We start from the raw sequence: 22,670 nt of genomic DNA, 5'->3' as shown, positions 1-22,670 counted from the left end.
CATGTATAACCCTAACGGTTGAACCGTAAAGTAATAAGAGAGGGCATAAACTATCAAAGGACCCAAGTATTTCCAGCAGAAAAGGGTACAATAGGAAACTTGTGGAAGAAAAAAAAGTCCTTGAACACTGCAGTGAAAGTTTCCATTGCAAGTCTTGGAGACTTTTCTTTTAGTTAAGAACAATGGGCCTCTTCCTTTAAAAGAAAAAAAGAAAAAGAAAAGAACAATGGGCCTCTCCTTTCTCGAAGGGTAGAACCGTAGAACAATAAGGACGAATGCAATTTTTGCGCAAGTCCTCGCTTGGGTCTAAAAGCTTGGGCTCAGGCCCAGTACATAAACTGTTGAGTGCAAGCCCACTAAATAAACAGCTTGTCCACCAAGTCGTCCTCTGCCTATTTCCCTCATAACTCTTTTTTCTCCGTATCGTTGGAGCACACTGGTTAACTCCCTTCTCGTGTCTCTGTGGCCTTTACCCAAACACGAAGCAAACAGAAATCGTGTGGAGCAAGATATGTCCGGCATGGAGAGGTTGCAGCGAATGTTCGCCGGTGCGGGTGGCGCGTTGGGTCACCCGCCGCCGGATTCACCCACCCTCGATTCGTCCGAGCAGGTCTATATCTCTTCCCTCGCCCTCCTCAAGATGCTCAAGCACGGTACAACTCTCTCTCTCTCTCTCTCTCTCTCTCTCTCTCTCTCTCGGTTTATACTGTTTGGAATCTGATTCGTCGAAGACTTTACTCGGGGTTCATTAGGGTTTTTTTAAGTTCTGGCAATTATGTAACGTGGGATCGAAACCCTAACTAGGGTTCTCGGATTTTCTATTCTAGGATTTCGCTGAAATTAGCTTTTAGCTTTGGGGTTTATTTGGGGAATTGAAGCTCTAACTGATGGTGTTGTTGTGAATGGTAGGAAGAGCTGGGGTTCCCATGGAGGTGATGGGCTTGATGCTTGGGGAGTTTGTGGATGAGTACACTGTTCGCGTTGTAGATGTCTTTGCGATGCCACAAAGCGGTACCGGGGTTAGTGTCGAAGCCGTTGATCACGTCTTCCAGACTAACATGCTCGATATGCTCAAACAGACCGGACGGTAATTTCTTCTTTGAAATTCGGTTTTAGATCCTGTGTACTGATTGTACGTACATAATGCGAAAATCGATTTTTATCTGTCATTATATGATTGAATGACATCTGCTTGCTTTGCGTTATGTTGCTTATGCGTAGCATTCAATTAATTTGCTTAATGGAAACTTCAAAGCTCCCTGGACAACGGAAGTTGAACTGCCCTGTATGGTGGTGGACTATGATTGTAAATTGAAATATGGTTGTTTCATATTTTGCTTATTCTTTTAAACTAGGATTAGGGAGATTATACTCGAACTTTGTTTGGTTGGTCAATTGTAGAGGAGAGAAGGCAGTTGGTTGAGGCATTGTTTGTGCTTACTTGACTTATGAGTTAACTGACTAACAAGAATAACACCAGCTGCATTTTGTTACAAAAGAAAAATTATGCTGGTCAATGTAGTTTTTGCTTTATATGCAAGAGTGCTTCTTAAATATCTTACAATGTACAATGTGAAAAACAATATGACATCTATCATGAGCCATTTTATACATTATGTAGTCCTTAGCTGCTGCTGTTGAGTTTGGGCATTGTTTTCAAGCCTAGAAAAGTTTTAAATTGAGGGCTTGCTTATTTTTGATAAACGGAGCTTCATAATCTTCTTTTTTTAACTTATTGATGAGTTTGGTTGTTAATAATGTGTACTTATTTAATCTATTACTGGGAAGTTTATGATTTTCTTGTCTGTTTGTAAGTCTGCTTCTGATTATTCCCTTCAAAGACAGAACGCCTTCTCCTGTGCCTTCTCTGTTAATTCTTCATAGGAGACTCATGAAAGTAGTTTTAAGAGGAATGTATTGGGTTAGAAAGTTAAATGAATTGGGACTTGGTCATTGGATTGTTATTGATAGTTAATTTGAGAATAACTATTTCAAAACTCAATTAAGAATATTCAAAAGACATGGTTTATGTAAAAACTCCAATTCGCATACTTAGAATTCACTGTTTGTAGACTTCTTCCGCTCCCTCTACCTTTGAAACTATCCAAGAAGAGGTTTTATCACTTTAATAAGAGTAATTGAAGGAAAAGTCTGGGAGATTAAATTTGTTTAGTCGCTGAATGTTTATTGTCTGCCATCCCTCTATGTTGGAAGAAATTTAGCATCTTGTATGGGCACTGATTTTTAATTGCTTGTGTTTGCATAATTATGGGACCCAAATCAATGCTGAAGATTACGATCTTAAAATGAGGTTTTTGCTTTAGATTTTAGGTTCTGATATCAAAGCTTCCAAGTTTAAAATGCATACATTGATGATATCATTTCTTTGGTTCACTTATGTGATTCTTTTCTCTTCCTCATATTGCTTTTGTTTTGTTTGGTATTGCAGACCATAGATGGTTGTAGGATGGTACCATTATACATACATTAATGATATCATTTCTTTGGTTCACTTATATGATTCTTTTTTCTACCTCATATTGCTTTTGTTTTGTTTGGTATTGCAGACCAGAGATGGTTGTAGGATGGTACCATTCTCATCCTGGGTTTGGATGTTGGCTCTCTGGAGTAGACATAAATACACAGCAGGTTGTGTAGATGATTCTTATGTATTTCTTTTCCTTTTCCTTTTCCTTTTCTTTTTTTTTTTTTTTCTTTTTTTTTTTTCTGCTTGAGGGTGGGAGGGACGGAAGGAGCAAGGGAAGAAGAGAGGGAGGGAGATCATAGTGGTTGCTAGACTTCCTTGAAACAGAGAGAGAAAGTAGACCAAGAGGGAGAGAAAGGGAAGAGGACGGATAGATGAAAATGGTTGGCTGTGGTTAACTGATGTTCCCAGGAGAGAGAATGAGTTGAGCATGTCTTTTTCTTCAAAGTTATAATATTTTATTACTTTTTTTAAACACTATTTTTTATACTAAGTTTATTTTAAGAAAGATATTTTTGTGCTTAAGTTGATACTTGCTTGTATATCTTTGGGAGTTAATACTTTTTAATTATTGGTTTCGTTGAAAATTTAAGGGCTCATTTGGTAATGCTTTTTAGAGGGTGTTTTTTGTTCTCTGGTTGTAATGTGACATAAAGGTAAAATTTGTTTCAAGTGTTTTGTGAGTATTTTGTTTGTTCAGTTGGTTGTATCACCTTTTGCTTTTTTGCAAAAAATCAATAGAAGTCCCAAAAAGTATTGCCAATCGAGCCCTAAAACTTTATGGATATAGAGTTTTTTAATTAAATTTAGAACACCCTAATATTATGTATGGTGAAATCCAATTTTATTTTGTTAGTTTTCACTTTTAATGGTAATTATTCAAATTATTTATACTTATCAAAAAAAAAAAAAAATTATTCAAATTATTTATGAAATCACTATTTGACCGTGGTTGATCCTCTGGTTGGACCTCTGCAATTTTAATCCTCCTTTTTTTTATTTTTTTTTAATAATCCTCCTTATCAAAATTTTTTGATATGCTTAAATCTGTTGTCTGCAGAGTTTTGAAGCTCTGAATCAACGAGCTGTGGCTGTGGTTGTGGATCCAATTCAGAGTGTAAAAGGGAAGGTTGTGATTGATGCGTTTCGTCTTATTAACCCACAAACGATGATGCTTGGCCAAGAACCACGACAGACAACATCCAACCTTGGGCATCTTAACAAACCATCCATCCAAGTGAGTTCTCGAAAAGATAGTATTTTAGCTATTCTTTTGCAATTCCACCTTTTGACCTCTTTTTATGCCCTTTTTTTTCAGGCACTGATCCATGGGTTGAATCGGCATTATTACTCAATAGCAATTAATTACAGGAAGAATGAACTCGAGGAGAAGATGTTGCTTAACCTTCACAAGAAGAAATGGACTGATGGCTTGACCCTTAAGCGATTTGATAACCATTCCAAAACTAATGAGCAGACTGTTCAGGTAAGTGAAAGGAACCTCAAATTTTGTGTTTACACGGGGCACTTTTATGACGAAGGACAGATACTAGTTGTTTTTTTTTTTTCTTTTTTTTTTTTTCTTTTTAACCAAGATGGATGGAGAATTCCTGATATAGCATCCCCTTTCCAACCCTCAACGGCTCGACCATTATAAAATATGGAAGTTAGACTAGAAAAGCACCTGAATTATATCGCAACAAAGAAATAGATATGGTTATTGGTGCTCAATTTTTTACAAAAGTTACAGGCAGCAAAAATCCTTGTTACGCTGTCTACCACAGGTGGGCCGCTATGGTGCTGCCCGTATGAAAGATCTTAATTCTGTGTTATTTCTTGTTCTTGCTGAGAGGTTTGGCCATCATCCTTGTGAACCTTAGGCCCCCCAGTTTTGCGTATGGTAATCTGAATATGTCTGTATGAATGGGGTTCTTTATGCATATTGAGGCTGTAACTAAAGGAGAATGAAAGCAATTTTTTAGTCGAAGTAATTGATCTGCAACCATTGTGCGTCTTGGTCCACCATTAGACCTGGAAATTCATCAGCACATAATGACTTGTGGTAGCATGACCATAGGAATTGTTTTATGCAAGATTGGAAAGATGAGCTGATTTTGATTGATATGTAGGTACAGACAATTGTTATATATTGCCAAATTGCATGCGATCATGGTTTTTGCTTTGGCATGTGCAGGAGATGCTTAACTTAGCTATTAAATACAACAAGGCAGTGCAGGAGGAAGATGAGTTGCCACCTGAGAAGCTTGCAATAGCAAATGTGGGGAGGCAGGATGCAAAGAAGCACCTTGAAGAGCATGTCTCCAACCTGATGTCATCAAATATAATTCAAACTCTGGGAACGATGCTCGATACAGTTGTGTTCTAGAGTCCAGTGTGTCAAGTCCTAGCCTGCGTTAATCTCTTGGGAGGCAATTAGAAAAGTATTGCTTGAGATGGGTTTGTACTTTTTTGAAGTTGAACTTATTAGCAATCAGCCCGAACCTTTTGGCAATTGGCTCCATCATTTCCAGATAGACCAATATTGCTTTAGTGGAACTGAAAGGTCAAGCAAGTGGTGCGTGCGGGTTTTAGCACCGTATGATTTTATGATTTTCTTGTTTCTCTATACATTTGTCTTATTAGCAAGTTATTACATTGGATTTCTTCATTCAGTGCTTTGTAGCAATACGGTTGTCGTTAATCAAAGAACTCTTGGTAGAACGTGTTACCGCAAAGGGTAATTGTCCCCTCTATTTGGGATTTTTCTGCTTAAGGTCATATTTTATTTGAGCAGATTTGAGGTTGTTAATAGTTCTAAAGCCATGTGATTTATGCTCTGTTTAGTTTGACATAAAATATTTTGTCGTTTAATATTTTCAAAGAATTCCCTGAAAGTATCTTTTGGGTTAATCCGTTTATGACCCGAGTTTGTTTAGCCTAAACTCAAACTTTATAATTTCGTATCAGATTCGCAGGTCGCGTCAAAAATTGCCAACTCTCAATTTCAGCATGTTTTGTCGGAATTTGAGTTTAGAATTCTTACAATTGGATACAAAAATTCGGGGACTTTCAACGGTAGATTCGGACTACCAACAAACTCTAATGTCGGACAGTAGCAGATTCTCCAAACGTATGTGCAAGAATGAAAAGTTTAAATTCAAAAAACTGTAAATTGTTTTTCAAAAATTAAATAGGCTTTTACGGTCAAACTGAAAATAATTTATGTTGATTATCATTTTCGGTTGCACCAAATATCAAAAAATACAAAATATATTTTATGCCTAAACAAACGTAACATTAATTATTTTCTGTTCATTTCTTATTCGTCTTTTTTCCAAACCAACCAATGAATTTGTAAACTACATTGCCTCGCACGAATGCTATGTTGTGGAAGGAAAAATGTGGAAAACATTAAGAATTTATGGATAAAAGATACAATATTAATCATGAAAAGCTTTCATGTAAATTATGTGTTTCTCTATTCTGGCAAGTTTTTTTCTCATCGTAGAGGCGCACAGGCAGATGAATAAATTGTCTTCTACAATGTGGTTGTTTCTGACCAAAAACTTTTTTTTTAAAAAAAAAAAAAAAAAAAAAAATTGTCTAATTTTTTCTTAACATGTCCATTTAATTGATTGAGACACCAGATTTTATTTTATTTTTTTTATTTTATTTTTTTTTTATGATAAGTATCACACGTATTCAACGGGACTTTACTCCATAATCTGACCTTACGTTCCGTCGTTTAGAAAGAAAGAAATGAAATCTTACTTGCTTCGAGGTGCACGGCTAAGTACTAGCCAGATAAAATAAATACCAACACTTTTGACGGTTACCACATTGTTCCTGCTATTTAAGAATGGAGTGGTTTCATTATTATAAGCTTCCTGTTTCTTTTCTATTACCGAAACTTGAAAGATTCACCCACCTAAAGATTAAGTACACCAGTAAGTGAGGCCTTTTGGGAGAGCAAAAGATTTTTGAGATCCAAGCATATAATTGTATGCTTGTCAAGAAATATTGTTGCAATATATGGCCACAGAATGAGCTAACTACAAAGTAAATAAAAATGAAAGGGACTAAGATCTACAATCATAATGTGCCACAGAAATTATAGGTAGGTATAATTATACGATGTGACAAATTGGAGGATATTCTTGATAAGAATTGAAAGTGGTCCTTTTTAGTGGGGGACATGGCGTTAAAACCTTCTACTGACAGAGAGGTAGCTGAACTGTTATTCAACTAGACGTAGCAAAACTCCGTCTTCTCGATCTATAAATATCACCTCTACTCTCCACCCAATTAGTCCTCCATTTTCTACTGTCTCCATCTGTTCATCTCTAAATTCTGAAGATCGATCAATGGGTGTTCTCACTCTAACTGAAGAGCTCACAAGCCCCGTCTCTGCAGGAATCATGTTCAAGGCCTTGATCCTTGATGCTGACAACCTCATCCCCAAGCTCATGCCTCAGGCCATTAAGAGTGTTGAGACAGTTGAGGGCAATGGAGGGCCTGGAACCATTCAGAAGATCACCTTATCTGAAGGCTAGTTCCATGTTACATTCATTTTCACTACCATATTATCTCATATTCGAAAGAGCAACATCATTTAATAGACTGTCATACAACTGCCTGATTTTCACTGTCTGTCTCATCGTTAAATTGCACAACTATAACAGTTAATTTGTGCCCCCGCTCTCTGTGCAGGTACCCACATGAAGCACTTGAAGCATAGGATTGATGCACTAGACGAAGAGAAATTGATATATAGTTACACATTGATCGACGGTGATGAATTGCTGGACAAGATTGAATCAGTTTCTTATGAGATTAAGTTCGAGTCCACTCCTGATGGGGGAAGCAAATGTACTAAATTTAGCAATTACCATCCTAAACCAGGGGCCCAGATCAATGAAGAGGAAATCAAGGCAGACAAGGAAAAGGCCATGGCTGTTTACAGGGCTGTGGAAGCCTACCTCTTGGCCAATCCTAAGGCCTACGCTTAATTAATGTTTCCTTCTTCAGACAGTAGTACTACCACTGCTACTATATATATATATATATCTTGTGTACGTTCCTCATCCACGTAGTTTCTATGTCTTTGCTTTGTGGCACCAGATATACTGGCCTCCGCGTCGCATAATATAGAAATAAATAAAAATTGCTGGAAAAATTGGATTTGAAGATGCAAATATTAACGTTTATATATAATTATGGGATTGCTTTTGAGGTCGAGCTTCGACCTGTGTGCTCGCTATGAAATTTAAATGCAACACCGAAAAGGCGAAAAGGATATGACGAATAATCCATTCAATGATATGAATAACTGAAGCCAATTGTTAACTTTTCTTTGTTAACCATCAGCCAGCAATTATAATAGCAAAACGACAACCTAGTTGTATTAAATCATTGAGGTCCATGGGAATATGCTGACAAATTATGTGTGCTGTACATAGACCGGCAAATTGTATACTTTCTTTTTTTTTTTTTTTTTTTTTTAACAAATATTTGAGTATTTCATTGATAAAAGATCACGAGCATAAAGCTCTTACAACACAAAGCATAAATCTCTGCAAAATCACAACCACATGCTATAAAGTTACAAAGTCATAGATACAAACAAAAATTTTACAATAGAGTGATATCTATGACTTTTATCTTCCGCTAACCCATGAACAAAAATAGTTAACGAGTAAATCTATTCCGAACATACTAGATCTAAGTAATGGGGAGCCAAATATCCTAAAAAATTATTTAAACTAGCAGTGAGAGATAGCCTCTCACACCTGACTAACCTTCATCCCATAGATCGCTCATGATGGCAGATCTTAAAAGAATAAAATTCTTATTCAAAGTAAAAATACAACCAGTAAACAACAGCAATGGCCAGAGATGAGATGAACGGCACAACATGGAGGTAGATAAACGGATGCATTGCAGAGAGGTCAAAATTGCTGATCTGGTCGGAGAATACCTACAAAAAAAAAAAAAAAAAAAAAGGTACAATGAGAGAGGGAGGATAAGAAAAATTGAGTAGAAAGGAAAAAGAAGAGGAAGAGAGAGCAAATTTCAGATCTGTTTTCTAAGGGGTGAAGCTTAGGGTCGGCTGCTAGGAAAAGAAGGCAATCGTATACTTTCTGATGATAAATAAAAGTACTCATGAATAATGTTTTTGGGAAAATTAATCATTTAGTTCCTAAGGTTTGCAGTTGTACTAAATTGATCCTAATGATATCAATAGTATCAAGTTGATCCCTTGGGTATGTTATTTGTCCAAAATGGTTCATACCGTTAGCTGTTTGACAAAAATCGCTAGATCCACGTCACAACCTATTGCCAATTAACACGTGGTATGGCTGATGACTCAGTTTATTGTAAAATTACAGATTTATCTTTAAAAGACAATAACAAGAAAAATTTAAAAATAAATAAATAGAGCTGCCCCTCATCAATTCAGGGGTGGCCTCCCCTCGCCTTACATGGGGTAATTGGCCGCCCCTCCCGACTTCAGCCTCCCCTCCCTAGGGGAGGGGCAGTCGACCGCCTTCAGCTTCCCTTAGAAAGGGAGGAGGGGGGGCTGATCCCCTTCATATGGTGAAAAGATGCCCTTGTCGACAGATGAGGGGTGGTCCTCCCTCACCAGAGCAGGGCGGCCTCTCCTTGGAGGGGAGCAGCCAACCGTCTGTTACCTAATGAGAGGCAGTCAATTACCCCTAGAATGGTGAGGGCAAGTTGGCCACCCCTTGCCAGCTTTTTTTGTTTTTTAATTTTAAATCTTTTGACTTTACGGATAAAACTATAATTTTATAATAGACTGAGCCATTGGTCATGCAACATGTCAGTCGGCAATTAATTATTAAAGCATTTTTAAAATTAATACAAAATACCATGGGGTAGTCAGATCTCGTTGCAAATACCAAAGGACGGTCGGATCACGCCGCATATACCAAGGGACGATTGGATTTTATCGTAAAATACAAAAGCCAGCATAAAAAATAAAAATAAAAATCCATAGGATCAAAAACTAGCGTTAGCCTATAACTCTGATACCATGAAAACCATATTGTATCTTGAGGGTACACGCAACCAAACTAAAAAAGATTTTTAGGTACTCCAATATTGTATCTTGAATAAATATTTATTGTAAACCAACACATACCAATTCATCAGAATAAGTGGGGGCAAATACTTTGTTAAGAAAAACGACTCAATAACGCGCCCTAATGAGCGTTTCATTTCCTGATTTATATTACTATTCTTACATGTTTGTCCTTCATATATATTATAAAGATTGTTATTCTTCCAGATGGTAATTATATGAATATGATTGCTTTTATGTTCTTCTAGAAACTCCGGGAGAAGTCAATTAAGAAAAACATGTTTTTACCTCTATAAGTTGCGATGCCTCTGTCAGTTCTCCTAAGTTTTCATTCTCATGCTCCCGGCATTTATCTTCAATGCATGTACACGTCTCGGGCTTTTGGGATCCATACTCTGCTCGATCATTGCACATTTGTTAGTTGATCTTAGGATGATAATCGAGATTAAACCAAAATGGCGTTTTTAGTACGCCATTGAGATAATGTTAAGGTGGGCAGGAAGATTGGCCGGGACTCTCTGATCTTAGGAAAGTTAACCTTGAGAATGACGCCTCTTCAAATTGTGATTAACCAAATGCACAACAGGACAGCCTTAAGAACCAAATGGAAACATGTTAAGGAACAAGACTGCCTTAACTCCATCCTATAAAAACCACTTAATTCCCTGCCCAAGTTCAAGAAATTCTAATTCAAAAGTGCCTCTAGCTAGCTAGCTAGATTCAACCCTTCTAGGATATCATGGGCGTAATCACATACACAGACGAGTACACTTCCCCTATCCCTCCAGCCAGACTGTTCAAAGCCTTGGTCATTGATGCTCACAACCTGATCCCAAAACTCCTGCCACAGGCTGTTAAGAGCATTGAAATCATTCAGGGCGATGGAGGGGCTGGTAGCATCAGAAAGATCACTTTCGCCGAAGGTAATAAGCTACCATACACTAGCTACTATATATACGTCGGTCGTTACAAAATTTCACAAGTTAATTAGCGAGAAAAGTAGAGACAAAATCACTAAACATGATTGTAATTGTGCATGCATGCAGGTAGCCAGTTTAGTACCGTTAAGAACCGAATTGACGAGCTAAATGAAGAGACATATTCCTACAAGTATACGGTGATCGAAGGTGATGCCTTAGCTGACAAGCTTGAATTGATTGTTCATGAGGTCCAATTTGAGGCAACAACAGAAGGTGGCAGTAAAAATAAGATGACAACCAAGTACCATACCAAGGGTGACATTGTCATCAAGGAAGAGGAAATCAAGGCTGGCAAGGAGAAGGTGCTGGGTATGTACAAAGTTGTCGAAGGCTACCTCCTCCAAAACCCTGATGCGTATGCTTAATTACGGACCATATCTTCTAAATCAGTCAGTCTCTTATTTCTACTGCTTAATGTTGTGGCTTTTGCTTTTTCCTCTGTATAATCTCGCCTTTGGCGTGATAATAAGTCTCACTCATGTACTGCTTCCTCCCGTGAAGACACTCCTAGAAAAAACTAGTCTGGCTTTGATGTTGGACAACATAAACGTGGCTGCTGTTGTTGTTTCATGCTATATATATTAATAAAGCATTTCTACGTATATACTGAAATGATGAATTCCTTTTTATTTCTCGTTCTCTAATTCAGTTTGTATCGTCTGATGGGCTTTTATACTCGGCCACTTTGTTAACGTTCATCCACGCACCCCATGCTCTAATGACTAATATGATGAACTGCAAACTAATCCCAAAAAACTGCATTTTGAATTCATTGTGCTGCCTCTGCCTTGTAGAAACTACCCATCGGTTCATCTCGTTCTAGTATATATTTTAGAATTTGTTCATGTGGTTCTAAACCCGTTATATGATTTTTCAAAAACCTCTTATATGGGGACGGAGCCATAAGTTTTTATGGGCAGGGGCCGATGGCTAAAAAAAAAATTTTGGTAGGGGCCAAATAAGCTAAATTTTGATTTTTACCTTATATTTTTTTAATTTTTTAGAGTTTTTTTTTTTTTTTTCTATCTAAGAAATTTTTTTTTTTTTAAGGAAATTGTGGGGAGGGGGGGCCATGGTCCCTGCCAGCCCCCCCCTCCCTCCGTCCCTGCTCTTATAAGATATATATAGGATTTGATTACCTTTCTTAGCTCACTCCACATATCTCATTTTTCTTATAACTAAATAGTCATATATAACGTACACAAATAAATCAAGTTAATAAAATCAAGATGTAGCCCTATTGTAATGTCCCGTTAAATTATTAGCTGGTAATTAACTCCTTCGTACATCTTCCCGTCTAATTCCTCCAAAGAATAAGACTAGGGGATTTCTAATCTTCAAAAAATAAATACTAAGCAGCAAAAACATATAATATCTCTATCAACATTAATCATTACAACCAAAACACCAACTAAGAACCATCACATTAACTAAAATTATACACCGTACATGTCATTAATATAAAAGATCAAAACTAAACTTTAATAAACAAACACGCCTCAAAACTGTAAGTCTACAACATCACCCAAAAATCATGCAATAAGTCGTCAAGTATTGACTAGATCTATCATTACTCCAAACAGACGCAACTGCCTCAAAGTCCTCGTATCCAGCATCTAAAGGCAATCCAACTATAAAATATATAACACTTGTTTTATAGGTGAAAAGATATAAGCATAAATTCACGATTAAATAATTAAGTAATAATATACATGGTGTATATGTTATCATGCAGTGAACTCATTTATTAAGTAAAAGGTTATAAATCATCGGCAATAACATAAATGGAGTCCTCTATTAAATAAAAAAAAAATGGCATGGTAATGCATTATAGATATAGTAGATGATAAATTAAGTAAGCATGTCATATGTTAAACATCTATATAATCCACTTGAGATATCCCTTCTCGACAGGGTTGGCAATGTCCCGATAGACCTGTAATATAACATCGATGCCCTGATATTGCCAATTACCGTCATCATTAGTAGCCCGACCGGATTTAAATTTCGGGTGATCCACACCACTAACGAATGCGTAGTTGTGACCCACATCCGTATGTGGTACACTAGTCACCTAAAAATCATTGTATCCAAAGCCAAACATAAAAGTAAATCTCTTTAATCAGATGTTTAACTTGTATAATAGTAGCCCAAGACCGTTATCATATTAGACGATGTACCATGGCATACAATGCAATTAATTATTGTCTTTTACATGAATGCATGCTTTTATAAGAGGAACTCATAGGACGCCACATCCCTTTCTAAATCCTTGTTTACACTAAAAATGGAGTTCAAATCATTATAAAAACTATTTTATGCAAGTTTTAAGCATACATGTTTGATACATAAAATAATCATGGATAAAACAATTGTAATAACAAGTATCTGTGTGAGTTTTACTCACCTTGCTCATGTTTTCCACCATGGTAATTTCCTTGACAGTCTACAATGTCCAAATCTATGAATCAAACTAATATTAGCATCTTATTTAGATGGAAATACCCTTAAATATAAATTTGAGGCAAAATGATCATCATGTCCGACCATTGACTATTTGGTAATCGTGTCGACTGTTTAGTTTTAATCAATCAATAACCCTATCGAACGCTTGGTAGTCTGACAAAACCTCCATTTCTACTAAAGGTTCAACCTTTTCTTAATCTAACACAATCTAAGGCTCTTTTAAGGCACTTAACACTATCCTAATCCACAATAACACATTCGTACACAATAAGGTACGTCCAACATCATTAGGTGACTAACCCCCATTAATCTTGTCTTAAAACCTTAACACAATCCTACAATATTAAACCCAAAACCTAGATCTACAAGCTATGGTTGTCTAAACCACAAAAACAAAACTAACAAAAGTTAAACATGCTAATAACAACAATTTTAAGCATATAGTACTACCTCTTCAAGAAGATAAGACCAAAAGAAACTCCTTCTCTTTCCAAGCCTTCACTTTCTCTAGGGTCTCCTCAAACAAAATGTGGCAAAAATAGGGCTCAAGGGGCATAAGGATATATTTACAGGCGTGTAAAGGTGTTCAAAAGGGCTAAAGTGTCTTATCCCTTTTTAAAAAAAAATAAAAATAAATAAATAAATTGAAAAAAAAAAACACTCTTCAGATAGGTATCAAATGTTTATTGTAAACTTCGATCGTTCTTCTCCGATCGTTCAAATCCAACTTTGAACGTTTTGAACCAATCGTTGTTTGAATCAAACTTCAAATGTTTGCCCAGATAGAAAATTCAGAAAGTCCAAAATTCTACTTCCTAACACTTGGAATCAATTCCATCACCCTCTTACACCCAAGTAGAGTAAACTTGATCCAAATTAAAGGTTGGGGTATTAAACCTATAGATCGCTTCCTAATAGTGGACGTAGACCTCTAAAGCTCAACCACCCCAAAATTCGCTGCAAGCACCTCCACGTGCCATCCAAAGCCGTTCAAGTTTCCTTCACGCTCCGACAATTTCTCTTATAAGTTTTTTCACACACCTCACTTGTTATCACGTGCGTTCATTGGATTCAATTTATCTAATAGGATCTTATCTTACAACTTTATCCACAATTAGGCCCATGTTTTTTAAGCCCAATTATCAAACCCAGTCATCGCCTGTTAGCCCGCCAATTCAACGGCCCAAGTTGGCCAAGTTATCCCACCCAAGTCGGCCCAATCATCGACCTGTTAGTTGCCCCAAGTATTTAGCACAGTTCAACGAACCACACTGGCCCAATTATCCAACCAAAGTTGGCCCATTAGTCAACCCAATTCAACATCCCACATTGGGCCAATTATCCGGCCCACCCCATTGCAAACCACCGTTCAGCCTAGTCTTCCGTTATTCATAGTGTTACTTGTTGGCTACCACTCATCGCCTTCTCTAGCCTCCCTCACCACTAGCCAACATAGGCCACCATCTAGCCCATCATCGCCGGCCATTGTTCTACCCAGCCCACCACTGGCCAACTTCGACTAGCCCGTTGTCGACCACCATCTGACCCAGCTGTACTCCAATAGTCATCCACCACAATCCCCTAACCACAGTCACCAACTTATTCTCCGACCATAGTCAAAGGCAAGTTTCCAATCGACGCTTCACACTGACAATTAACATTATGTTCATGCCGGTGATCGAGTCAACTAGAACAACTCAACAGCAAGACATCTCGAACAAGTCAACTACTGAGTCAAGTGAGTTAAAAAAAAAAATGTAATGCTAAAAAAAGTTAAATTTATATAATATAGGATATTTTCTATATTTGTGTTGATTTTCTTATTAAGTATTTACCATACATATATGTTGGTTACCTTTCTAATTAGCTCACTTCACCTACCTCATTTTTTTCTATAAATAGTCATATGTAACAGAAATAAATCAAGTCAATAACCTCAAAATGTAGCTCTATGGGGTACTATTCTAAATTATGTGACTTAGGATTCTAGGATTCTAGACCATAAATGAAAAAGAATGTGAAAAAAGCTAAGAATTAGATGAGAATAAGACCAATAGAAACTGCACATCATACTTACTATTGCTTTTACATCCTTTTAATTAGGTAGTTTGAAAACAAAAACAAAAACAACAACAACAAAAAAAAAAACCCTCTAAGAAACTCTTGTCGTTCTCCCTTTTGAAACCCCCCTCCCCCCTTCTACCTTTCGTACTCTTTTTTCTCTTCTTTCGCAGGAAGCTGGAAGCTAGATTTACGACCGCCCCATTCACCTCTACCATGTACTGGCTTCCCCGTCCCCAAATCTAGCACGAACTATCGCCAACCAACCTCTCCACTAGTGCGTGGGACCCACCCACCTCCCTCTAAATTAAACCGACGCACGAGGCACATGCGCCATCTCTTCCAATGGTTTCCAATTCTATCACCTTCTTCTTCAATAAAGTGGGAATGGTTATTTCTTTTGTCTGAAGTGTTACTGAGCATATATACTCCATTGTCTAAGGATGTGGGAAATGTGATATTCATCGACCACCTCATTGTAATCATTGACAATGAACCCTTTTTTCAGTCATCCATTCATTGAACAGCATCACATACCACCTTCATGACGGCCCTCTCCTTAACCTTTTGATAGTGGAATTATGGGACTAGATCCCTTTAGATCCATCTCCCATTTTATTTGTTGTCTTAATTTGTTGCATTATTATGACTGTATTTGGGGTACTGTTTGTAAGGGTCCCCCAACCACTCCTATTTTAGTACTTTTTTTTTTTTTTTAGGGGTAATTACATTTTTTCCCCATGAACTACCAACTTTTGTCAAAATCCCTCATGACCTACCAATTCGACCAAAATAGAGCACTCAACTACCAACATTTCAGGTTTTCCCTCCTTCCGTCAGTCAGAAGGATTAAATCTGACTGTCAACGCCTCCAGTAATTGTCACATGCCGTTTTACAAGTTTTTCTTTCTATTTTACCCTCATCTTCATTATCAATTCATGGGGGCATGTTGGAAGATGGTGGTAGTTCATGGGGGAAAAATGTAATTACCCCAAAAAATTAGAATCTATGCCAACAATTTTTTTTTTTTGATAAGTAAATGCCAACAATTCTTTCTACAATTCAAATCAATTTCTTCATATTTTTATCTTAAAAAGGTTTAAGTTTACATAATTAAACTTTCATATTTAAATTGTTCTTTTAAATATATATCTGAGCCATGCACGCTTCACCGAAACCAATTCAATAAAATTCCAAAACACCTTCCCATTTATGGTACAAACAAAAATGTCTCATGTGTCTAGAAAGTTGTTAGAATTGTACCAAAGTTGTACAAGAATCATTTTGTTTTTTTTACTTGACATGATTGTTGTACAACTTTTCCTGTCCCCCGCACATGCTCCCAACACGCGACTATGCCTTTTTACAACGACTCGTGAATCTAATACGAACACGACACAATATAAGCAGTGTTGTGGCAAATTAAAGCATAGGTTCTCCTTCTCTGAGTCGTTCGCTACATTGTGTGGAATGACTGGTATGCGTGTTGGAGATAAGTATGCGACTCCAACACACGCTTGGTTATTTTTTGTACTCATAAACTGTGTTTCTTTTCTCCTTGCCAGAATGTATGTGACCCACTTGTTTTCACTTCATTAATGCATCGTCATCAAACCAATGTATTTTCCAGCCCATTTCAGGCCTTAGGCCTACGTTTTTTCTACACTTGACCCTTTGACCCACACACCAGCCATGTTTTCAAGTTCATATCAGCCTACTTAATACCATTTCAAGTAAAAAAAAATTGATTGTTACATTGTACAACTCTAACAACTTCTTTTTTTCTTTTTTCTTTTTTATGATCAACCATTGGATATATTTTCCTACATGTGGCCTTAAATATCCAATGATTGATCTTAAAAAAAGTTGTTAGAATTGTACAAAAGTTATACGAAATTTGTGTAAGAAACATTACTAAAAATTTGGAATTTTATTGAATTGGTTTCAGTGAAGCGTGCATGCCTCGAATATATATTTAAAAGAACAATTTAAATACAAAAGTTTAATTAAGTAAACTTGAACCTTTTAAGATAAAAATAGGAAGAAATTGATTTGAATTGTAAAAATAATTGTTGGCATTTACTTATAAAAATAAAAATAAAAAATTGTTAGCATAGATTTTAATTTTTTGAGATAATTACATTTTCTCTCATGAACTACCACCCTCTTCCAACATGTCCCCATGAACTAACAAAGAAGATGAGGGTAAAATAGGAAGAAAAACTTGTAAAACGGCATGTGACGATCACGTAATGCGTTAACCGTCATATTTAACCCCTCTGGCTGACGGTAAGGGGAAAACCTGTAACATTAGTAGTTAAGTGCTCTATTTTGGTGGATTGGTAGTTCAGAGGAGATTTTGACAAAAGTTGGTAATCCATGGGCGAAAAGGTAATTACCTATTTTTTTATGTTAATTATGAGACTAGATCCCTTTAGATTCATCTCCCATTTTATTTTTAGTCTTAATTTATTGCACTATTATGACTGTATTTAGGGTGTTTGTTAGGGTATTGTAGTATTATTATTTTTTTATGTTAATATTATGGTTATCTTGCAGCATTTGTCTTCAATATACGTGTCTTGGGTAACAGATATCCATGTTTCTGTACATTGCACATTTAATTATTAATTGATCTTAGAGTGATGATGAGATGGAAACCTCTTTTCGAAATCAAAAGGCTGTTTAAACACGCCATTGAGATCCATACTTTTGTACTTTACGTTTGTATTAATTAACATATCAAACTCTCTGATCTTAGGAAAGTTAACCTCGAGAATGGCACTCTTTCAAATTGCGATCAATCAAATGCACAACAGGACAGCCTTAAGAACCAAATGGAAAAAAGTTTAGGAACAAGCTAGACTGCCTTAACTCCAACCTATAAAAACCACTTAATTCCCTGCCCAAATTCAAGAAATTCTTATTCAAAAGTGCCTAGCTAGCTAGCTAGTTTCAACCCTCTAGGATATCATGGGCGTAATCACATACACAGACGAGTACACTTGCCCTATCCCTCCAGCCAGACTGTTCAAAGCCTTGGTCATTGATGCTCACAACCTGATCCCAAAACTCCTGCCACAGGCTGTTAAGAGCATTGAAATCATTCAGGGCGATGGAGGGGCTGGTAGCATCAGGAAGATCACTTTCGCCGAAGGTACGTAATAAGCTACCATACACTAGCTACTATATATACGTCGGTCGTTACAAAATTTCACGAGTTAATTAGCAAGAAAAGTAGAGACAAAATCACTAAACATGATTGTAATTGTGCATGCATGCAGGTAGCCAGTTTAGTACCGTTAAGAACCGAATTGATGAGCTGAATGAGGAGACATGTTCCTACAAGTATACAGTGATCGAAGGTGATGCCTTAGCTGACAAGCTTGAATTGATTGTTCATGAGGTCCATTTTGAGGCAACAGCAGAAGGTGGCAGTAAAAATAAGATGACAACCAAGTACCATACCAAGGGTGACATTGTCATCAAGGAAGAGGAAATCAAGGCTGGCAAGGAGAAGGTGCTGGGTATGTACAAAGTTGTCGATGGCTACCTCCTCCAAAACCCTGATGCCTATGCTTAATTACCAAATGTTCTAAATCAATGAGTCTCTTATAATTTCTACCGTTTAATGTTGTGGCTTTTGCTTTTTCCTCTGTATAATCTCGCCTTTGGCGTGATAATTAATAAGTCTCACTCACGTACTGCTTCCTCCTGTGAAGACACTCCTAGAAAAAACAAGTCTGGCTTTGATGTTGGACAACATAAACGTGGTTGCTGTTGTTGTTTCATGCTATATATATTAATAAAGCATTTCTACGCAACTAATGAAATGATGAATTCCTTTTTATTTCTCGTTCTCGATCTAATTCAGTTTGTATCGTCTGATGGGCTTTTATAGTTGGCCACTTTGTTAACGTTCATCCACGCACCCCATGCTCTAATGACTAATATGATGAACTGCAAACTAATCCTAAAAATCTGCATTTTGAATTCATTGTACCGCCTCTGCCTCTGCCTTGTTAACGTTCATTAATATAAATGATCAAAACTAAACTTTAATAAACAAACATGCCTCAAAACTGTAAGTCGATCTACAACATCACCCAAAAATCCAGCAATAAGTCTTCAAGTATTGACTAGATCTTTGCTCTATCATTCTCGTATCCAGTGTCTAAAGGTAATTCAACTATAAAATAATACATGTTTTATAGGTGGAAAGATATAAGCATAAGCCCACGATTAAATAATTAAGTAATAATATACATGGTGGTATACAAGTTATCATGCAGTGAACTCATTTGTTAAGTAAAAGGTTATAAATCACAGGCAATAACATAAATGGAATCCTCTGTTAAATAAAAAAAAAATGGCATAGTAATGCATTATAGATATAATACATGATAAATTAAGTAAGCATGTCATATATATGTTAAACATCCATATGATCCACCCGAGATACTAACCCATTCTTAGCAAGCCGGGCTAGTGATGTTTCAATAGACCTGTAATATAAAACCAAAAATTTCTCTTAAAATAATTAACAATTTAATGGTATTAGAACAAAGATCTTGAATTTGAATTTTATCTCCATTGTTTACCCATTTATATATTTTATGTTCCTCAAAGTCCACAGAGTTTCTATGTCTTTAATTAATTTAATTGCTTGTTGGCACCAGATATACTGGCCTCCGCGTCGCATAATATAGAAATGGGATAACTACACTTCACCCCCCTGATTTATCCACGGTGTGGCGATTTACCCCCCAATGTACAAAAATTGGTACATGACCCCCCCGAACTTGCCAGCGTGTAACGAAATGGACCATCTGTCCAGTCGCCCGTTATTTTGGACGGCAAGTCGGTCACGTGCAAGTCACGTGACCGTTTCAGACAGAAATTCTACCCAAAATACCCCCGCCTCACCTATCGTTTGGATTTAGACATTTCATGCGTGAGGTCCCCACTTCCACTTAGCACGGACGGCTACTTTCGAAGGTTCTACACGAACTGACCCACCCACAACCTGTCGCCGAAATCCATACCGCTCAACTCGTTCATAATCGTTGTTAAATAAAGGTTAGTGGTTTTTTAATGGAGAAAGTTTTTTTTTTGGTAGGCGATTTGGGGGGTTTTTGTTAATCTAGGGTTTCGGATTTGGGGGTTTTTGTTAATTTAGGGTTGTCGGCTTTGGGGTTTTTGTTAATGTTGTTTGTTTAGTCTCATTTGTTGTTTGTTTAGTCTCATTTTTAATGTAGAAATTGACTGCAATTTGGGTATAAAAAAATGTTAGGGTTTGTCGGGATTTGGGGGTTTCGCTTACAGTATGTGTTTTTTAATCATTTGTGGTCCCGATTTGTATCCTTTTTTGCTTTGTTTGTTGTCTGCCGAAAACGTAATTGGTTTGTTAAAGTGCATTGGGTTTGATTTGTTAAAGTGCATTGGGTCCCGATTTGTATCCTTTTTGTTGTTTTTTACTAATTTATATGCAGTGGGGTCCCGATTTGTATCATTTTTTTATTTGTTTGTTGTCTGCCGAGAACCTAATTGGTTTGTTTTGTTTATATGCATTGGGTTTGGTTTATATGCATTGGGTCCCATGTGGTTTGTTTTGTTTACACCTTATATATGCAGTGGGGTCCCAATGCACTATTTTTTTGCAATTGATTTTGGAGCATTATTGGGTCCTTATTTAATATGTCTCTGCATTAGTTAATATGTATGTGTACCTATCAAATATATTTTTTTGCATATTAGTTGCACTATTTTTTTGGAGCACTATTTGTTTTGCATGTTACTACTTTATATGCAGTGGGGTCCCGATTGCAGTTGTGCTTTGCATATTAGTTGCAGTGCCTTATTATTGTGGTCCCCTTGTCCCATGCATAATATATTTTTTTGTTTGCATGTGTAGAATGAAGCTAGTCTTTGAGATTTATTATTGTGGTCCCCTTGTCCCATGCATAATATATTTTTTTTGTTTGCATGTGTAGAATGAAGCTAGTCTTTGAGATTTATTATTGTGGTCCCCTTGTCCCATGCATAATATATTTTTTTTGTTTGCATGTGTAGAATGAAGCTAGTCTTTGAGATAAACTATGGGGGTAGGTTTGACAGAAAATATGGATGTATTTATGTGGGGGGTCAAGTGGATGTCCATCCGGATAACGTTGATCCTGATGATGTGTCATTTGTCCTGATAGAGTCTATAGTGGGACAATATGGGTATAGTCCAGGTGATTTGATTTACTTTAGGGACCCTACCAAAGATCTAGTGGATGGTCTACAACTAGTATCCTCGGATTATGATGTAGCTTATATGGTTGCCAAACATGTGGATACTCCTAATGTAGTCCTTTATATTGTTTCTTTCCAAAATGATAGAGGTGGGGATGTGGAAGATTTGGAAAATAATGAAGAGGGAGATGATGGAGGTAGGGTTGATTTAAATGATCCATGGTGGGATGATAAAATCAGTGATGATGACGATGTTTTTGAAGATTATCTGGTGGATAGTGCTGGCCCCTCAAAAATGCCAGAAACTGATGAGGGCGTGGAGGGTGATTGGGAGGATGGGGATAGGGATGGAGATGGTGGTGATGGTACTGAGGTTGAGGGTGGGGGTGATGGTGGGGGTGAGAGTGGGGGTACTTTGGGTGATGATGATGGCCAGAGTGGGCCATCTAGTATAAAAATGTCATCGTTTGAAGATGTTGAGGTGGATGAGAATGACCCTGAGATTGGTAGAAGTGACATCCTATTGTCACCAGTACCTGTCAGTGATGAAGAGGATGGTGGGACTTCATCTCACCCTGATGTGGAGTTCCATGAAGTTGACATTGTCAATCCAAACCTGAAGCTTAGAATGAAGTTCGCTAACATTCAACTATTTAGAGAAGCTGTTAAGCAATACAATGTGAGAAGGGGAAAGGACATAAGGTTTGAGAAAAATGAAAGAGCCAAGTGTGTAGCTGTGTGTAGAGATCCAGGTTGTGGTTATAGAGTGTATGGTAGACAGATGGCGACTGAGGCCTCATTTGAAATAAGGTCCTTAAGACCTACACATTCTTGTACTCGAGTATACAAGAGCTCAATTGTCAATTTGAGGTGGATAGCAGATAAACTTTATGATAAGTTTAAGGTTCAACCAGACATGCCACTGCGAGTGATACAAGATGAAGTCAAGAGGAAATGGAATGTTGAAGTCAGCAGGAGTCAAATGTATAGGGGTAGGAAGAAGGCAAAAAAGAAGATATACGGTTGTCTGGGTGAACAGTATGGCAGGCTGTGGGATTACTGTGAGACTTTAAGGCGTACTAACCCGGGTAGCTGTGTAGTGATGAAGGTTGAAAGACTAAACCCTAATTTGCCTGCTAAGTTTCAGAGACTCTACTTGTCCCTTGCAGCCATGAAGAATGGGTTCTTGGAAGGTTGTAGGCCTGTCATAGGCCTAGACGGGTGCTTTCTAAAAGGACCTTACAAGGGAATGCTACTGGCTGCGATTGGTCGAGATGCCAACAACAACATATACCCAATTGCAATCGCCGTTGTAGAATCTGAGACAAAAGACAGTTG

The 22,670-nt window shown here is 37.2% G+C and overlaps 4 protein-coding genes across 4 annotated transcripts; all 4 read left to right on the top strand.

Annotated features, from left to right (window-relative positions):
• The first annotated feature begins 392 nt into the window (after positions 1-392).
• LOC133881029 (26S proteasome non-ATPase regulatory subunit 14 homolog) lies at positions 393-5,220 on the top strand. Its single transcript, XM_062319996.1, has 6 exons — positions 393-653; positions 910-1,087; positions 2,568-2,649; positions 3,546-3,722; positions 3,804-3,971; positions 4,680-5,220. The coding sequence occupies exons 1-6, from the start codon at positions 512-514 to the stop codon at positions 4,869-4,871; spliced, it is 939 nt and encodes a 312-aa protein (XP_062175980.1). The 5' UTR covers positions 393-511; the 3' UTR covers positions 4,872-5,220.
• A 1,556-nt stretch (positions 5,221-6,776) lies between these two features.
• Positions 6,777-7,680, top strand: LOC133858895 (major allergen Pru ar 1-like). The gene is made up of 2 exons (XM_062294349.1): positions 6,777-7,033; positions 7,196-7,680. Exons 1-2 carry the CDS (start codon positions 6,850-6,852, stop codon positions 7,492-7,494), a joined length of 483 nt encoding a protein of 160 aa, XP_062150333.1. The 5' UTR covers positions 6,777-6,849; the 3' UTR covers positions 7,495-7,680.
• Positions 7,681-10,326: 2,646 nt separating this feature from the next.
• On the top strand, positions 10,327-10,932 carry LOC133858894 (major allergen Pru ar 1-like). The gene is made up of 2 exons (XM_062294348.1): positions 10,327-10,510; positions 10,634-10,932. The coding sequence occupies exons 1-2, from the start codon at positions 10,327-10,329 to the stop codon at positions 10,930-10,932; spliced, it is 483 nt and encodes a 160-aa protein (XP_062150332.1).
• A 7,136-nt stretch (positions 10,933-18,068) lies between these two features.
• LOC133858893 (major allergen Pru ar 1-like) lies at positions 18,069-18,678 on the top strand. Its single transcript, XM_062294347.1, has 2 exons — positions 18,069-18,252; positions 18,380-18,678. The coding sequence occupies exons 1-2, from the start codon at positions 18,069-18,071 to the stop codon at positions 18,676-18,678; spliced, it is 483 nt and encodes a 160-aa protein (XP_062150331.1).
• The last annotated feature ends 3,992 nt before the right edge of the window (positions 18,679-22,670 follow it).

The sequence above is a fragment of the Alnus glutinosa genome, chromosome 1 (genome assembly GCF_958979055.1).
Source record: "Alnus glutinosa chromosome 1, dhAlnGlut1.1, whole genome shotgun sequence".
Classification (NCBI taxonomy): domain Eukaryota; kingdom Viridiplantae; phylum Streptophyta; class Magnoliopsida; order Fagales; family Betulaceae; genus Alnus; species Alnus glutinosa.
The sequence above is the reverse complement of the archived record's forward strand: the minus strand, read 5'-3'. Positions and strand labels throughout refer to the sequence as shown.